At 35.5% G+C, this 20,003-nt stretch overlaps 1 protein-coding gene across 1 annotated transcript in view; it reads left to right on the plus strand.

Annotated features, from left to right (window-relative positions):
• Window positions 1-20,003, plus strand: part of ARHGAP15 (Rho GTPase activating protein 15) — a 563,492-nt gene that overhangs the window by 86,256 nt on the left and 457,233 nt on the right. Inside the window, exon 5 of the mRNA XM_063076301.1 lies at window positions 5,662-5,751. Within this exon, the coding sequence (XP_062932371.1) occupies window positions 5,662-5,751 (90 nt within the window). The remainder of the gene's footprint in view (window positions 1-5,661; window positions 5,752-20,003) is intronic.

Genomic DNA, 20,003 nt, shown 5'->3' on the forward strand with positions numbered 1-20,003 from the left:
AACATCAGTGACAAACATAACAGCAAGGTGGGAGCAATAAAACTCAAAAAGTGGGATTTGCTGGGTAAGAAACAGAACGAAGATTGTGGAAGTGGAGAGGAGGTGAAGGAGTGAGATCATGAAGAGTGCAGGAGACAGGCTGAGGTCGAACACCCTGAGCAATGGAATTCAGAGTGTGATAAACCCAAGCCAGGTGCCAAAGCTGTGGGATTCAGCTTACGAGGCTGATGAGAACATTCAGAGATCGGCATAGCCAGATGTTGATAAGACTGTGAAGGCTTAGTTTGCTTTTTACCCATAGGTTTCCTCTAGCTCCATATCCTACAAAGTCTATAGATAAGTATAGAGAGTCTAGGCTAATATGAAATTCTTAAAGAAAGTGTCAGTATCTTCCTCACCTCTGGAGCCCCAGTGCCCAGCACAGTGGCTAACACGCTGACATATAGTAGGTATAGAACACGTGTTTATTGAATGGTTCTGTGAAATCCCACATTCATTCCAAATATAAATCCATTAAACTGTTCATCACTTTTCCAAATCACAAACCAAAGACTGTTTAACCATTAAAAATATATATATATAACTTAATTGCTGAAAAATTGGGAATTTTAAGATACCTGAGCCTTCCTTCCAAAGCACAAAAGCTAGTTGCATGTTGGTATTTTTCCTTCATTTATGAGTTCAGCAAATATTCATTGAACAACAACGATGTGCCAGGCACTGTTCCATACATTGGGAAAAACGGGAAAAGGCAAACAGGGCCCTAGCTCAGGGAGCTTAATTCTAGTGGAGGAAACCCAGACAGTCAGCATATAAAAATGCATATGTTAATTTCAGTTAGAGGAGGGATGTAGTAAAATTAAAACAAGTAGTGGGATAGAGAGTAACCAGGAATGCTGGAGTGCAGCTCCTTCAAATATATGTATAAGACAGTCAAAGAAGACCTCTGACATTTAGCTGAGTCCTGATGGAGAAGGAGCATATGGAGATTGGGAGGTATTCCAGATAATCAGATGGTGTACAGGACATAAGGAAGGACCAAGTTTAACAGAGAAGGACAAAAATAAGATCATTATGTTGGGTCCTCAGGTCTAGTGAGAAAGCCATAGCTGTTCCTAACTTCTTACATGTTTTAGCATGAATATAATCACAATTTTCAAGGACTGTGTAGTGGCTAAGAACAGAATCTGGAGTGACACTGCTTGCATTGAAATCCTGGCCCCTCCTTTTCTAGCTGTGTTACCTTGAGAAATGTTACCTAACCATTGCGGCACATTTCCTCACCTGTAACATAAAGATGAATAATAGTACCTGCCTTATACAGTTGCTGTAAGAATTAAATGAATTAATAGTTTTAAAGCACTAAGGGAAGTGCTTGGCACATAAAAAGTGCTTCTTATATAAAATAATGCTACCCTTTTCCCCTTGACTGCTTTATATGCAAAAGATAAGCCTTTTTGATACATGCATTTAGTGATTACTTTTGTTGCAATTTAATTAACTCTGCAAGAAGCATGTTGTTTTTAATTATTCTACATCATCAATCACTTGGCATAAGAATAGCTACTCCTGCTCTTCTTTGGTTTCCATTTGCATGGTATATCTTTTCCATCCCTTCACTTTTAGTCTGTGTGTGTCTCTATATGTGAGATGGGTCTCTTGAAAACAGCATATGCTTGGATCTAGCTTTTTAATCCAATCATTCAATCTGTGCCTTTTGAATGGGGAGTTGAATCCACTCACATTTTGGGTGGTTATTGACAGGTATTGTTTAATTCCTGTCATTTAATTGCTTTTTATTAAGATGTTTTAAATATCTTTTGATACTTGCTTCCCCTTTTATTTCACATCTTCAATGTTAGTTGGATATTTGAGGTGGCATGATTTAGCTTCTTGCTCTTTCTCACTGACAATTTTGTTTTAACAGCAGGTTTTGCTCTTTCTTGTGTATCCATGATAGTGACATACATTATTCAGATTCCAGATGCAGGACTCCCTTGAGAATTTCTTGCAGGGCTGGTTATGTGGTGGTGAACTCCCACAATTTTTGTTTTTCTGGGAAATACACTATTTCTCCTGCATTTCTGAGGGAGAGCCTTGCTGGGTAAAGAATTCTTGGCTGGCAATTTTTTTCTTTTGGTGTGTTGAATATATCATTCCACTTTCTTCTGGTCTGTATGATTTCAGTAGAGAAGTCTTCTGTTAGCCTGATGGGGGTTCCCTCATAGGTGACTTGATGCTTTTCTCTTGCTGCTTGTAGAATTCTCTCTTTGTCTTTGAGCTTTGCAAATTTGACTATAATGTGTCTTGGAGAGGATCTTTTTGGATTGAATCTATTTGGGGACCTTTGAGCTTCCTGGATCTGAAGATCTGCATCTTACCCTACCCCTGGGCAGTTTTCTGTTGTTATTATTTCCTTGAATAGGTTTTCAGTACCTTTTCTGTTCTCCTCCACATCTGGAATACCAGCAATTCAGTTGTTAGAGCGTTTGAGGTTGTCTGCTATCTCTTAGATTTTCCTCATTATTTTTAATTCTCTTTTCCTTTTTTTTTTTTTTGTCTACTTGGTTTATTTCAAAAAGACCATCTTTGAGATCTGAAATTCTTTCTTCTGCTTGCTCTAGCCTGCTGCTTAAGCTCTCTGTTGTGTTCTTTATTTCAGTGAGTGAATCTTTCATTTCTAGTTCTGCTACATTCTTTTTTAAGGTATTAATTTCTTTGTAAATTTCCTCCTTCATATTCTGGATATTTTTTCTTGTTTCCTTGTGTTCTCTAATTGAGTCTTCTTTTAGTTCTTCAAGCTTTCTTAAGATCATTGCTTGGAATTCTTTTTCAGACATTTCAAGGATTCCCTGTTCTATGGAATCTGGAATTTGAGCATTACTGTATTCCTTTTGTGGTGTCATATCTTCTTATTTGTTTGTGTTTCTAGTATTTTTTCATTGGCATTTGGTCATCTGGTAAAGGACTTGCTTCTTCTGTTACTCTGGGGTTGGCTATGATGATAAAGACTTCCTCCTCTATTTGCAGGCTCTACTGGTGACTCTTATATCGATGTAGTCAGGTGAGTGGCAGGTTGCCTATAGAGTGGCCCTGGCTGCTACTGTGCCGGTGAACTGCTGTTGTGGTGACAGAGGGTGTGGCAGTATCTATATTACAACACCTTGGCTCCTGTTCTAGCTTTCTATGGCAGTAGAATGAGCCCCTGGTGCTGTGCAGGTCTCAGCTCACCTTGGCACCTGCTGGGGTATGGGTGCTTCCCTCCAGGCCTTAGCTGTTGGTGGGACTGTAAATTAGTACAACCACTATGGAAAACAGTACGGAGGTTTCTCATACAACTACAGATAGATCCTCCATATGATCCAACAATCCCACTTCTGGGTATATACCCAAAGGAATGGAAATCATCATGTCAAATGGATAGCTGCACTCCCATGTTCATTGCAGGTCTGTTCACAATAACCAACCTAAATGTCTATCAATGGATGATTAGATAAGGAAAAGGTGGTATATATATACCATGGAATACTACTCTGCCATAAAAAAGAATGAAATTCTCCCATTTGCAACAACATGGATGAGCTGGGAGAAACTTATGTTGAGTGAAATAAGCAAAGCACAGAGTGATAAACACCATATGTACTCTCTCATAAGTAGGAGCTAAGAGGTAAAGAAGAAAGGAAAGAAAGACCACAGTGGTACTTTGGACTTGCAGAGGGAGAGAAAATAGCTAGGGATACAAAGTGGAATGGGGAAAGAGGGATGGGGAGGGAGGTCGGGGATAATTGAGAAGATAGTTGGGTGGGGGACACGGGATATAATCACAATTTGTGGTAATGGACATGCTACCAGTATGGATCTGGCCATCACATCTTAAGCATGAGTGGTGACAATTTGCTTTGTATCCCTTGAATACTCATAACCAATAAAAACAAAACAAAGCATTAAAAAAATAAATTAAATAAATCACACATCATTGCCATGCTTTGAGATTTTCCACAATAGTGATCACCTGGGTGGCAGAGTATGCATGAGCCAATGAAAATCTTTTGCTAATCAACATATCTTTAAGGGGCATGGCTCATCTTGATGGGTTTGTCATGAGGTTACTACTAAATAAAAAAGGAAAGGTTTGCTGTCACCTGCTATCTTGATAGCTGAATTTATCCTGCAGAAAAGTTACGCCTGGCTTGTACAATGTTTCAAAAAAAATTATTAACTTGCCAAAAACTAAAAATCTCATGATTTACAAGAATAGAAATAGAATTCCGGCTTCTTCTGAAAAAATAGTCAATTTCTATTAAGCTAATAACATTGGGCATAGTGACTAAAAGGCAACAATTGTGGACAGATAATTTTGTTTAACATTTTTACCATTCTTTCATAGTTTCTTGTTTTAACTTAAAGTTCATACTGTTAAAAATATTGTCAAAATATTATAAGCTTCATATACTAAAATTTTAAGGTATTCAGTGGAAAATAACTTCAGTAAATATATCTGTAGAGAAACCTAGAGTAGCTCAGACTACATGAAAATAGTTGGAAAAGGTCTTTGAAATGTAACAACACTTCTTTAAAAAATGGTAAAGAAATTTCCCAAACTGGTAAGTTTTTGTTTAATAATTGAAGTTCTGCAAATTTAAAGTTATATTAGTGTGACTCACAAGAATCAAATGAAAATAGGAAGAGGCAAGCGTAGATGATTTTTCTGTTCATTGGTTGTTATGAATTATTTAGATAAAAACAGCTTTTGGAAAAACCTCATTTTCATCCATATCACATCTGGACATTGTAATTTTCCTAGACTATGGAATGTTAATAGATAATGAGTTTTTGTTTGTTTGTTTGTTTTGGTGGCTGGCAGGTACAGGGATCCAAACTCTTGACCTTGGTATTGCCAATACTACACTCTAACCAACTGAGCTAACGGGACAGCCCAAAACCAACATTGCAATTATGTAAAAGAAAGCACACACTATAATCTATTTGGTCTAAATTAATGTTAAAAACTTATACATGTACTTACATGTATAGTCTTGAAGTTCTGAAAGTGAGTTTCTAAAAGATACATAGTTGACATGATAGTTACTGTATTTATTAACATGTAAAACACAAACCTGCAAGGGAACTTTGAGATCCATTAACCCACCTACTCAATTTTCTAGAAAATGTTGCCAGATTCTAAGTACTTTTGCTAACGTCACAAAGCTAAAACTCTGTAACAATTTTTTTCCATTACAGTGTGATCTATCAATGTTTTCTTTTACTTTTAGGTCTAATAAATATGTGAATTAAAATGCTTTTATGCTACATTAGCCATTGAATAGCAATATTACAAATTATTGAATAGCATATTTTAAAACTTCTATTTTTTAGAATCACTAAAAAAAAATCTCAAAATATCAACATTTTAAATATGAATTTTTCTCATTGTCTACAATTAATGAAATAATTTAACAAATAAGCCTCAACTTTTAGTCATTTACAATTAATTATAAAGTTCCAAATGAAAATTCCTACAAATTAAGTTTCCCCTGGGGAAGGGGAAGAAAGCTTTATAACATAAATATGTACAGCTGTTAACTCAATAAACTTTTATTTTCTCTGACATGCATCTCCAACATTGTGTGCTTTTTATTCTTATTTCATTTTTGTTTGTAGAAAACTGGGAACAAACCAGAAAGTGTGGATTTGTGTGGAGCACATATTGAATGGACCAAAGAAAAATCAAGTAGAAAGAATGTCTTTCAGGTAAGAATGTCACATATATTCAATTTATTCCTATTTCCTCTGAATCTGAGCTCTCTTGGGTAATCAAAATAAGACTAGCTTCTTGTGATGTTTTCATGTGCATCAACAAGTTGTCTGAAGGTCATTATGAAAAACTGACTCTTCTTGTTGAATCTTTGGTTTGTTTTGTTGCTTTTATTGGTGACTGGTTGCTATCTAAACACAAAATATATGTTGCATGTTGATTAATTTTATACACAAAAGTCATTGAATTTTGCAGTGTATTTGATAGCTGTTTGGGGTTCCGACCTAGAATATTTGACTTAAATAGATTAACGTAGAATTTTCAGAAATATACAAACTAAAATTCACTAATTATAAGCTATTTTCATTCATTGTCATTCCTGCCTTCTACTCGTTAATTACATTTACTGGTGTAACTTAGGGGGATATAGAGAGCTGAACAACTATAAAAATTGGATCTTTTTATAGTGCATACTTTAATTTTTTGGAAAAAAATAACTGTGATTAATAATTACAATCATATTCCACTGAATGGAACAAACCAGACAAAATCTTTGAAAGAGAGAAAATTGGAAAATTTAATATTTCACACATGAAGTTACCAAAATCATTTAATTTAGCATAACTTCTCTTTGTCAATTAATAGTTTTAGGTTATGGAGATTAATATTTTTTCTGTTTTATATGAAATTTAATTTATTTTTACATTTTCAAAATAAAATTTTATAGGGATATTTTAGAATTTATATTTTTTAGTAGCAAGGGAGCTGGATTATTATAATTTTTTAAATTAAATGTCTTCTAAGAGCATTTTGGCTCTTGAAGAAAGGTCAGTTCTTCTGTTCTCAAATGCTTTGCTGAAATTCATATGTTATTGGGTCTTATAGAAGCATAGGTAGGTGACATTTCTTACCTACACTCTCACCAGGAGGAAAAATGCTGGTTTCCAGTTTGGTCTATATTTTCCAGATGCTAATTCAAGTAAACCCAAATAATTTGGGTGCATTCGGATTTCAAAAACAAATAAGACTCTTTCAACATATTCTGGAATACATAATTATCTTTCTGGTTCTAGTTTTATTCTCTTTAGGTAGAGAGGTTTTTGTTTTGTTTTGATTTTTACCAAAAAAGAGAGAGAATATATAAAATTATTATTTGTCAATTAAAATTAAATGTAAAAGAGAGAGAGAGATGGAAGGAAGGAGAGAAGGGAAGGAAAGAAGGAAGGAAGGAAGGAAAAACATAAGGAAAGGGAGAGATAAAGAAGGAAAGAGAGAGAGAGAGAGAGAGAGAGAGAAAAGGAAACAAAACACATTTGCCTAGAAATCAGTGGTCTAAAGCCAAAAGTGTTTAGAATGTGACTTTACAGACACAAGGAGAAATAAATTTTGTTTTAAAGTGAGAAACTGTAGATCAGTGATATATCCTTTTTCCCAATTTCTTACTTTTTTTATTCTGCCATAATAACAAAATTTAGAGGTTATAATCCTAGACTTGATGACAACCTAGATGATCAATATGACTAGTTCTGAACTAGACTGTGTAAGCTTAGTGGTGGAGCATTATAATTTATTGTGAGTTTAGCATCCTAATCTCCAAAGATGTAAAAGAAAGACATTAAAATTTGACATTGACATAATTTTTAGACAGGAGAAACTCTTGGAGATGAGCTAAGCCATGCTTTTTCAGTTTCTTCTAACCTTATGAAGAGTTAAATTACATCACAAATGAGGAAGACAATTAGCTATGTATGACGTACACAGGGCTGAAAATACTGAAGAAAAATATTTGTGTATAATTTTACATAACTATGAACATAATAGGCATAGATACACATTTAAAACACTTATACTGATGGTATATATCATCTTAATCTTTTCTAAATATGACTACCTCCTGTTGTAATTTTCTACTTGTTTTTCATATTTCTGATTATAGCTACTTCCACTGATATTAAAAACTATTCTCACTTTTGGTAGCTTTTTGGAGGTGAAAATCTTGCAAGCTAGTTTTGTTCGTAACGTAACTGGACCGTTTGTGGGGTCTCAGTGTTCTCACCTACAGTTTATCTTTTTTTTGTCTTATATCCATCACTTTAGAGAAACAAGAGGTGATTATAACAATGTTGTGAATAACAAAGCAGATTCAAGTTGCATTTTCTGCTTTATTCTTTTTGGGTGAATCACTTGGTTTTCCTGTCATGCTGAAATCTTTTCATCACCTAAACACATCAGTTAGGTAAAATTTACTAATATGTATCCATAGATATAGACTACAAGAGTAAGCCTTTTGAGAGGAACAGTATAAATAGCTTTTATAGTTCTGTTAACAAAAAAGCATTGAGAAGGATTTGCCAGAGAGCTAATCTAGATGACTTGCATCAATATTTGATTAGATACATTAGCTGGTCTAACTCTCAAATGATCAGAATAAACATGATTATGTCTCAAAAACATGATATTAAGGCATTGTTGGATGTTTGAGTATGTGTGTGCAAGGGTTTCATTACCTACAAAATAATGAAGTGTTTCTTCTTGACTGAAAAAGACCATCATAGCTTCAGCCGATGTGCTACATCAGAAATAGCTTTAGAATTCCAAGTTTGAATTAGGCTTGGTGTTCAATCTCAGTCTATGAATTATAGATTACAGATAGCAAATGACTATTGAGATTTTTGGTTCAAGAAAAATAAAAGAAGAGCAAAGTTAGAAATAATTTAAAATTTGAAATCTGTTTTTAAAAAGTTGATGGATTAGCAATTGTATGCTACATAATTACATCCATAGATAAGTTGAACTTGAATAGGAAAATAAACAAAAATTGTGCCCCTGAGATGTGCTTGAAAGTCTCAGAAGCACACACAAAAATAGATGGATTTCGGGCCGAGCCCGTGGCGCACTCGGTAGAGTGCTGCGCTGGGAGCGCGGCGACGCTCCCGCCGCGGGTTCGGATCCTATATAAGGATGACCAGTGCACTCACTGGCTGAGTGCCGGTCACGAAAAAACGAAAAAAAAAAAAAAATAGATGGATTTCATTTGCTTCATTTGTTTGTATATGATGTTTGGACATTTGGGTTGTTCATTGTCTCTTTGTATTAAAAGCCAAGTTTCTTTCATAGTCAAAGCCCTATCAAACTCTTAATGTGAATTCAATCTTATTTGATTGGTATATGGTAACATAACAGTGACAACATTAATGATTAAGTTTTGGTATTTAACAACTCTCAGTAAATCACAATGATGCTCACTTGCTGAGTTTCAGAATACCTGCCTATTTTTTAACAAAACAATCTTTGGCATAATTGGTACTTCTTAATAATAAATAATATATTAAAAATTAACAACTTCTATGGTAAAGTGTAAACGGATAAGTCATAATATGTGTTAAAGTATTTCTATATATGTATGTATATATAATGAATGTGTGTGTGTATATATACACACATTTCATAGCCTGACCTTAGGAAATAGAGTGAGAATTTCCACACACACACACACACACACACACACACACACACACACACACACACACACACACAGAAAGACACTTTGTATTTATAAAAGGTCATGCAAAATCTAAGTTAAATTAGCAAACGTTCATTGCGGCTAACTTTTGTTTAATTGTGCATTTAGTATAATTGTCAAGGACCATCACAAGTTTGATGTAGCCTGAGAAAATGTCTAGCAGCCGAGTGATTTGTAATGAACTGTGGTACGAGTTTTCTTAGTTAACTTAAGAGCAGCACTAGGTCTTCATCAGGGAAAGAGTGAATAAAAAGATTTATGTTCAAATCACATGTTTTAAACATTCCTGCTAAGTGCTAGTTTGCTCTTTGGTGTTTAGCCTGAAATTTAAAGCACTAAGGATTAAAAGGATTACAACATAATCTTAAATAATCCTAAATGTCATTTACAGAGAGATAGTTGTAATAACTAAATAAAACCATGTTAAAGGATGGCAGTATTGTCAGCAGCATCCGTAACACAAGCGGAGCTCCTGTCACCTTCCTTGCAGTCCTCGCTGGGTACATCAGGCATTTACAAAGCCTTTTGATAGGATGTGCAACTGAGAAAATGCCTGGAAAATAATTTAAAACAAGAAGCCATTGTTTTTCGCTTTTAAAATTTCCTTTTTCAAAGTTGAAGAAAGAATTTTACTTAGGTGGCCTTCCTTTGAACCTAAGCTCTCTAAGTTCAACATTTTTAAAGTCTAGGAAAAGGGAGTTCATGAAAAGGCTATCAAATAGACACGTGACACCTCTCTAAAACATTCCCCAACCTCCAAGGAGATACCCCCTTATTAAATCTATGAGCGTCCCAAAGCACTGTCATTAATTCCATGCCGTTTAATTTAGCACTTAAACATTCTTCACTTCTGGCATGTAAATTAGTTTTGTCTCACCAGAGAAAATATAAAGATGGACACTATATCCCTTACTGCCCTATACTTATGAAACCAGAGGACTGGACACTTTTTAGCTGATTAAATTGTTACTGCTAAGGCTAGGATTGCATTCTTTCAGTTAAAAACAGAAAAAAAAAATTATCTTTGTAAAAAATTTTAAGAAATTGTGTCCGCAATATAGGTTCTCTACTCCAGTGTTTCCAAGCTATAAATAGGGAGTAAAGAATAAGAAGATACTGTCTGTTTCCTTGATGCTTTTCATTACAAGGTATAAGATGGTAGATAATTATTCAATTGAAATAATTAAGTCATTTCTACTCTAAAGGTTTACCTTTTCTCAGAGCCAAACAGTGACTAGGCCTCAGTTTTTCTAAGTGTCTTTTAAAATAAAATTTTAAAAACATGCACTGGGCTTTTCTATAGATTACATTCTTTAAGTAGGATAATTCTACCAATTAATAAATTATGGCCAATTAGGAATATATCAATTGTCTGCTTGAAAGAAAAAATTAAATGACTGAAGAAGATAAAGTCTGTTCACTTTCCCCACCACCAGTTTATAACCTCAAGAATTATCATTGTCAAATTTCCTGGAATTGAGATTCTTTTTCAATATATAAGAGCATATCTCAGGGGACAGGTCCAGTCCCTGTAAGTGAAGTAAACCTCAGAATAGAATTATCATTACTCATGTTACTTTTTCTGAGTTGGATGGAGTCTCCTGACTATACTGTACATTAAACATATGCATGTAATATTTTCCATGGCTCTGCATTACATTTAAACATAATTTGATTGTTCTTCTTGATCTGAATGTACCAGCTTAAAATGTTTAAGTACTACTTATGTTTATTAATGCAAAGATAACTTAATAACATCTTGGAAAATGTCATTTTAAGCCAAAAGGAAAACTACTTGTATTTTGCTTTTATCCCTTTCCTTGTGTTAAAAGTGGTGGTTTAGAATGTCTGAGCTTTTACCAATTTTCTCTTTCATTTTTTAATGCTTGTAGTTAGACTAGATGCAAAAGGATGATTCTTCACATTCATATATGCATTAGATTTTGAGTAAAGCAGGTTTCACTTTAGAGAGTTACTGAAAGTATCTTAAAAGGCATGACATTAAAAATAAACCAGAAGAAGAGAAGCATGAATGTCTAATACAGTTGTTTTTTGCTTTCCAGCTTGTCCCCAATCATTTTTTCTACCTATTATATATTCATCCATCATTCAGAAAGTACAGGACAGAGAGACACGAGTCTGGGGACATGTGTTCCACTTTTGGTGATGTCAGTTGTAACTTTATGTAGAACCCAGGGCAGGAGCTCTCCTCCAACTCAAAGTTTGTCACATAGAGGAAACAGGAGATAACAGTCCTTACCTCACCCATCTCCCATCAATGTTAATGTTAAAAGGAAGCAATCCTTGTATTTGGTGTATTTGAAAGCAGCTACAAAGGGATGATTTTAATTTAAATACAACAGGGTATCATTATTTGTCTGCTAACAACATTTTGAGGGAAATTCCAAATGTGGATTTCAGAAGAATCTGGATGAGGGAGGTAGATATTTGTGAAATGCAAGTCAGAATTTCTGCTTGACTTTTCTCCTTTCTACTGCCTTCTGAACTCTCAATAGACTAAGATTTAAGGCACCACTTGAAAAGCTTTTCATTTATTGTGCACTAAGAATATATGTCCTCAAACCTTACTTAAATTATTTTTGATATTCTACTTTTATAAATAAATAGCCATTAATATAATATCTAATCACTATAAGTTAATTAATGATGCATCCAAGTTAATACTTCAAGAAAAAGCATTTTGTCCTGGAAATCTCTATTAAGAGCTACTTGTAAAAAGTAACTTAGAAGACAAGTGCAGCAACTAAGCCCCAAAATGAAAGAGAGACAATGGTGACACTTTTTAATCCCCTACAGAGATATGAGGACAATACTTTTTTTCTGGTTGAAGGAAAAGAGATATGATTTTTTAAATGATTTGGGCTTGTTGGTGAAATTTCACAGAAGATTTTTAATGAAAGGAAGAGTATAGTTTTATAATTGGCTTTGATTTAGTAATATGAATGTCAGGAATATATAAGAGAGATTGCAGTGAAGAGAGGCTGGAGGCAGAATATAAAACTGATTCTAAGAATCTAGGTGAGACGTAAAGAGCATGTTAGTTTTGACTGATGAGAGAAGAAACAGAAACCAATAGGCATGTTCTTCCTCAAATGAAGAAACATGTTTATTGGTTCAGATCTTGTGACTTGGAAACCATTGTCTTTCTGCAGATTTAACTTTTGAGAAATAATAAAGCTCTTTTTTTATACGTAATCTGGATGTCTAGAAGTAAGCTGTATAAATAAAGTATATTATTAGGAAAAACAATACCAACTGTATGTTTCCTGAGTGATTCCATGACGCTCACTGCTCCAAGCCTTAGATTCCAAGGATATGTATTCATTTCACACAGCTTCATTATTCCACTAACTACTAAAGGGCACGATGTTACCTTAATGTATTCACTTCTCTTTGAACTATCTTCAAAGCAGATTGCAAATAGATGACAGGGAAGATTAACAATAGCCATACTGGTATATTTTAGTCCCAAATTAGTCAAGGGAACCAAGATTTTAAGTTTCCAAACTACCATAAAATAAATACGAGCTAAAAAAATGTCAACTTGGTTTCTTCTGTCCCTAACATTTTGGCAGAAGATTGGATGCATATGACCTAATTAACTTAGATCACTGTTTAACTCACCTCACATTGCCTTCTGGAATAGCTGGCTACATGTGCTTGAAGATATGACTTGTCATTTGAAATAAATTCTGGGTTTTGGTCTGACCCCAGGCTAAATGCAACATGCTGTTCTTCATTTACTGACCTCATGCTGTGAATCCCCTACTCTCCTGGAACATGTTCTCTTTCTTGACGTTTTGGTAGCACAAGTATGATGGTCATTTTGCCATCCATGGATGCCTGTGACTAGCAGTGCAGTTTCCCCACATCCACAGAACCAGAGTGAGGCAAACTGAGCCACAGGGGATCAAACCTGGGATCTCAGGTGATGCACAGCAACCTGACCAAAAGAAACCACTGTTACTAGGGGATTTCATGCAATCAAAGTAGAATCATCAAGTGTTATGTTCTTTCGTTTGTGATTTTCATCTTGAATGAAGTACAGAAAATACTACATTGATGCTGGCAAGACAACATTCAAACCAAGAGATCTCTTTTTCATATCTGCTTCAAAATTCTTATTTTATATTTCAAAAAGAGAACAGCCATGTTTATTTCATGCTGAGTATGATTTTTTTTTTTTTTAAAGTATCAAACAAACCTATTCCAGAAAAAGGAACGATTTAATCCCTGAAGCTGGTACATAATAGATGGGGCCAGTAAATGGTATCACATTTTACAGCCTGTCCATAAGGATGACACAGGGTAAAATAAAATTGATTGCTTTTGGATAGCATAGGATCACTGGCAGATAAATAGCTGATGCCATTCAGTTTTTAGAAACATAAGGTAATGAGGCTGGATCTGAAGGCAAGAGAAAAATATATATATTCATAGTGTTTATATGCCACAAACCACTGAGCAAGAGAAAAATTGGGGCAGTGGTGAGCAAAATTCTGAAACCTCAAAGCAATGTTTAAAGCAGTATAAGAAAATAACAAAGCAAACATCCATAAACAAAGGCTTGAATTGAATGCAAGGGGAAAAAAATACTAAGTTTAAGAAGAAAAGAAAATGCCAGCACGCATACAGAACTGGAGAGACCACTTGTGGAATCTATGCATAGAGTCTTTGAACATAGGAGTTAAACATGTTACTAAGAATTCAGTAGAAAATAAATATTCAAAAGCAAGGATATAAAACACTGCAGGTCAGGTAAGGATTCTTGTATTTGAAGAGGGGAGGAGGCTGCTGCTCTTTTATCTTAACAAAACAGGATGTTGAGAGATGGCCTAAGTGAACAGTGAAATGAAGTGGCTGATGTTGGGGAGAAATCAGGAAGGAAGCTGGGTGAACTCTTTTCAGATAACAGATCTGTAGAAGGTGACTTGATCAAGAAAGGGACATTCACATGAAAGGTTTAAGACGCTCTCTTTTTAGTAGAGAGCTATTAGATTCTTGACCTCAGCCTCACCAATTTACCTAACATTTTATTTCTAGCAGAAGGAGAAATTCTAACAGTTTCACTTCCTGGGTGAAAATGTGTAAACCAAAAAATTTAGGATGGCAAAATTAATGAACTGTAGAAACAGCTCCAAAACAGAAAGAAACACCAATACTGAGAACTCCCTTCCCAAGTAACTTATAAAGACTCTGATAGTTTTTTTTAAATTAATGCTTCATTTTGAAAATTCCCACCCCCATGATCAAGTAAAAGACAAGCTTCTGATATTTATCTGTGATTTGAAATCAATTTGTGGAAAGGGAGGTTATGAACACACTCTTTTAATATGTAGGAGGCACTGATGAGGGTGGCAGAAAATTACATGAAACCCTTCTCGTTTGACAGCTATACTGGAACATTTACAACCACAGATGTTATTTGTCCATCAGAAAGGAAAATATTTGTTTCAAGCCACAGGCATTTTCTACCACAGTATCAAAATGAAATTCAGCAGCAATTTAATGTTTAATGTGCATAAAAATAAATATTTTCGGGGGCCTGAACACTAGAAAACAAATGGACCCCACAAAATATAACTAGTGATATGAAAAAAATGGCTGGCTTCATTACGAACAAATTTGTTCTTTTGCTATAGTAAGGATTGTTCTATTATTAACATAGGAAATCTTAGATGGACTGCACAGAATGCTGCATTATTCATAAAAGCATTGCTGCCATCTGGTGGCTAGTTGGCAATTCAGCACTGACTTTGCTTATTTGATTTGACGGGGTGCTCTTGTGAGGTATTATTCAGAGGATAGCTTTATGTGTTAAAATATAAATGTGAAAATTCTCTGGTCCTAGATGTCATCTATATGATCGCAGTCCTTTCTCCCTGCCCTGTTGCAGAATGGAGGGTTCAGGGGAAGCAATGAGATACTTGGATATCCTTTGTCCTGAACGTGAAAGTATATTTTACGTAGCTTACCTAAAGAAGTTACTCTTGGCTGTTGTTGACTGATGAATTTTATCAATACGTATTTCTGTTGGCAAATAAATAGGTATGTACTCAAATATTAGGAAGATTTATTGAACCTAAAGATACGCTATTTTGCTTAAATATGAATATATGTGAGATGCTGAAATCCCTCATTTGGATTCAAGCATGATTTTTTTTTTTTTTAAGTTTTCACTCAGAATTTGATTTTGGAAATAACATAACTTATATTGTCAAAACGTATATAGAGCTTCATAAAACTCAAGACTTCTTCCCAGACATTCAATTCTTATATTAAAGGAATCTGATTAATTGTTAATGACTCAGAGACTTACTGAATAATCTTCCTTCATGGATTTACAAATTAAATGACAGATATTCTTTAGCCCACATTGTACTTTTTATAGAAAATAAAATAGTAAAAATGTAATTTAAGAAATTTTGATAATTCTCAAGTATCAGTGCATTAACTCATTCTTAATCACAACCAATTCGGTTATCTTTGCAATTTTAGTATATTTTAAGTTTCTAAGAATTATACAATGTTTCATTGTATGTAGTGAAAATCCGTACCCTTAAAATGGATATTTGTATAGATCATAAGATTTATGTAATCTTTGAATATTATAGGAGATAATGAGTTAAAATTGCCCCAAGAGGAAAAGTGAAGTTTTATCCTAAATTCTCTGGGATGATATTTAATAGTTAATATATTCAGTTTCTTGTGACTAATTCCCTATGTTATCATTGCACTACATTTGGAGAGTTATAATATTGAATGACTATTATTTTTTACAAGAAAACTTAGAAATTCCATTTTTAAAGTAAGACTTTGGGGTTTTATTTTTAAATTCTTGGGTAAGGTTTTCACTTTGCAAATGTATACTTGATATTACCTTTGTTACTAGCTACTTTAGCCACTTAAAATATCACCTTCCTCAAAACATTGAATTTGGCTCACGGAAGAACATTGCTCATCTTCTCTGGGAAAATGGTTCAATTTCACACACCTCCTCCGTTCTCTACTCTACCCACATTTAAGAAGAGGCTATGAACAACAGCAACAATAAGACCTTACAAAGAAAGTAAAATCGATAATGATTACAGCCCTGTCTCTTTCATCTGTAAGAATAAAATTTTAAGTAAATTATTCTCCTGGTAGACTTGGATACAACACTATGGCGGTTTCTAATGTCTCCGTAATAGAGAGAGTAAACCTCGTAGCTATGATCAGGATGTCCCAGGTTTTAGTCATAAGTTGCTAATGTTTGTTTCAATAACATTTGCTTTTTGGCAGCTCTTACAGCTACTTAACACTAAATTCCCCTTTAGTCAGGAGGCTCATTCATGTACTGTAATGAATGATGTCACCTTAAATCCTTTAGTACGTAATTGCTGAATATTACATTTTATAGCAGGGCATTTGATGGTGTATTTGTTTATGCTAAATTTTATGACAGTGACAGCTGTGTCTCAGAGAGGAATGATCCTTTTCTTTCATAGAAAGCTACTTTTGAATCTCTTTAAGCAAATACGTTTGTCATATATGCCCTCTGGCTTAGGCTGGGTTCCCCTGGAAAAAATTAAGAATTGCATTGCAATTAGTTTATTTGTGAGGTGATCCCAGAAAGCAGGATTCAAAAACTACTAACAAGAATAAAGCAGAAGAAAGAAAAGCCAATCAATACAAACGCCATTATTGAGGGGGTCACAGGGTGGCTAGGACGCTTGTCAGAAATCTCCCGCCAGTGACTGACAGGATGAAACTTTTGTCCATTATCTTCTGACCCCTTTGTGTTCTGGTGGCCACTGGGATGGGATGTCTTCAAATCTTCTTAAGTGTCAGGCTACCCATGGGTGGGTGTGCCAAAAAGGCTCTTTCAAGTGTCCTACTCTGCAGAACCAGAGACTATCCACAGCAGGAAGCGAAAGACCTGTGGTACATACGTGGGGCAAGATGCAGTCAGTACAAGGTGAACTCAAGCCCACCCAGAACTGTTTACACAGCTTCGGCTGTAGTCACAAAGGTAAGGGGACATGAAGCAGGACCCAAGATGTGTCTGATGCAAACCACCTCTTGTAATATTCGAATTTGCCTACACTTCACATTAAAAATAATTCATTGCTGAGTTCTCAAGATGGTGACTGGCCTCAATCTCTGCAAAGGAGCTAATCAAGTTTGAGTGGAAAAAGCTTTACTCTTTCACAGCAACTGTGCTGGAGGCCATGTTTGAAATTAATCTGCTACCTCCTGCACTACTCATTTTAGATTTTCCTCATCCTCCTCCAGGATTGTAACTAGTCTGCTTTGTTTGCCTGATGGGGTCAATCAAACCTTCACATCTGAAGGGTCTGAGCCCTTGATATTTTGATTTTGCCAAGTTCTATACTAATCCCTGTTTGAAGTAAACCTCTCTCCCATCCCATTTCTAATCCAGCAGAGCCAAAGTTGCAAAACTCAGAAACATAAATGCTGCAGATGGGTTACTACAGGAGCCACTCCAACTTCTATGGTTTGGTCCTTAGATCCGTTGATTCTAGCTATTGGGGACACTGTGACATGGATCGCCATGTATTGATGATGTGCTGTGTATTGCTTCAGTAAATATACTGCATCTTGGCATATAGTACCTCAAACAAACAGGATCCTGTCTCCAAACTCCTGCCCTAGCTGAGAGTTTAAAAGGCCATTCCATTAGTCTGTTAAGTTGATTGCTTCCAAGTGCTGTGGTATTTGGTAGGAACAGTGGGTCCCAGGGTCACATGCCCAGTGTTGCATTTCCTTCACTCCTGAGGTTTGAGACAATGTTGTAAATGACCCAATGTTGCTAACCCAGCCTTCTTAAAGACCTAGAATGGTGGGGCATGCGGAGGCACCATAGACAGAGAAGTCATTACCATATCCAGAGTTATTGTAAATTCCAGTGAAAATGAATCTTCCAGAGTGTCTTTTTCTGGGCCTATGACCAACAAACAAAATCCACTCTCCATTGTCTAGAAATTAGTCCATATTCTTACCTCAGTCTACCATATTCTCGAGTTTACTGCTTGCATCTTTGCCCCGTGGGAGGATGTCTCCTCACCACTGTCCTACAAGGTCACCCCAGGGTGGGCCTCCTGTGCAGCTGCAGCCCATTTGTTTGGTACTCACCAACATATCGAGCTGACCCACTCATGAATCAAGCTGCAGTTTCTCCATTCTTAATCAGTGGCTTAAAGGACTTCCATGAAGTCATAGTGGCAGGCTCAGGGAGAGGCACTGGTGTAACAGTGACACGTAAAACGGAAATTTGAGCTACCTGTTCATGGAACTTACTTAGGCCCTCTGGACCTGCTTGGACCAAATTATGAATATAGTATTGCTATCAATGGATTGTTGCCAGTCAATGATTCAGTGGATCAGACAATACCCACATCATTATGGGAAGCAGAAGTGACGTAGTCTCTTGTCATCTTATGATCAGGTGCTCATTCTCTATTCTGGCCAAGTATAGGCCAGGAACTACTTTTGAATTGGTGGAGATGTTTTTGCTAAAGAAGGCAAGGCAGAGTCCTTGGGCCTTTGTTGTGAAACTCTTAGTACAAACTACCACAAGCTCAACAGAAATATCATACTCCAACTCCTCATTAAATTTTCTGAATCATATGGTCCAGGGAAGGAGCTTGCACCATAGCCTGGACTTCCTGTAGACATTAATAAGTTGTGAATAGCCACACTGGTGTATGATTGGCATCCAGAAATACTCCTGTTGCCCAATGTACTGACTCACCTAGTAACAGAGCTTCAGGACTTGAGATCATATCACTAGGTGAGAATATCTGAGTACAGCCCAGATTCCTGATTATGAGCAAATAAAAGGTTATTTTTTAAGCCACTAAATTTTGGGCTAGTTTGTTACAGAGCAATAGCTAGTCGATGCAAGTAATATGTCTACAGATATAATTTGATGGTTTGATTTTTATGAGAAATGATTGCAATTTTGAAAGTAAACTTTAACCAGTATAAAGGGCCTTTACGTATTATGGGACCACAAACCATGATGCCAGTTTCTAATAATTCATATTCAAGTACTAGCTCCTTATAGGCTTGTAGAGAAAATGCAGGTTGTGGCATTTCATCTGGTCATGTAGCTTTCCTTCTACTCAGTTTGTTTATAGAAATAGCTGCCTAACAAAGTTAACTTCCAGGAAGGATGCCAGGTTATACGGAATCATACCAGAGTCTTAGAATCACATTGGGCTTTCACCCAAAGTTTTTGCAACATTAGGTGGAGGCAACATAATTTGGCTTGAAAAGTTACAAGGGAAAAAATGACAGAAAATGCTCATGGAACAGTGTGTTCAGACTCTTCAAGATAGGATCTTTCTTGGCCTTTTGAAAATCAGAAAAAATTGCATATCCATGATATTTTTAAAAATATTGACCAACAGAATCCAGGGTTGTCACAGATCATTGTTAGGCCAACAACCCTAGAGGTTCTAACCCAAAAATTAAGCTGTAAGATATAAGAGCAGATAGAGCTACAGTTGGAAAATCTAAACATAGCTTAAAACTTTTGGCAGTTCAAGAGTTTCTGGGGGAAAGAAAAGAAATTTGATTTCTGTGCTGCTGATGGAAGAGCTCACAAATGACCTGAGATAATTACATTTGTCATATTTTCATTGCAAATGGTTTTTCTACTTGTTTCTAAAAGTTAAAAATGACCTTGCATGTTAAAAA

Source organism: Cynocephalus volans, chromosome 1, assembly GCF_027409185.1.
Source record: "Cynocephalus volans isolate mCynVol1 chromosome 1, mCynVol1.pri, whole genome shotgun sequence".
Classification (NCBI taxonomy): Eukaryota; Metazoa; Chordata; class Mammalia; order Dermoptera; family Cynocephalidae; genus Cynocephalus; species Cynocephalus volans.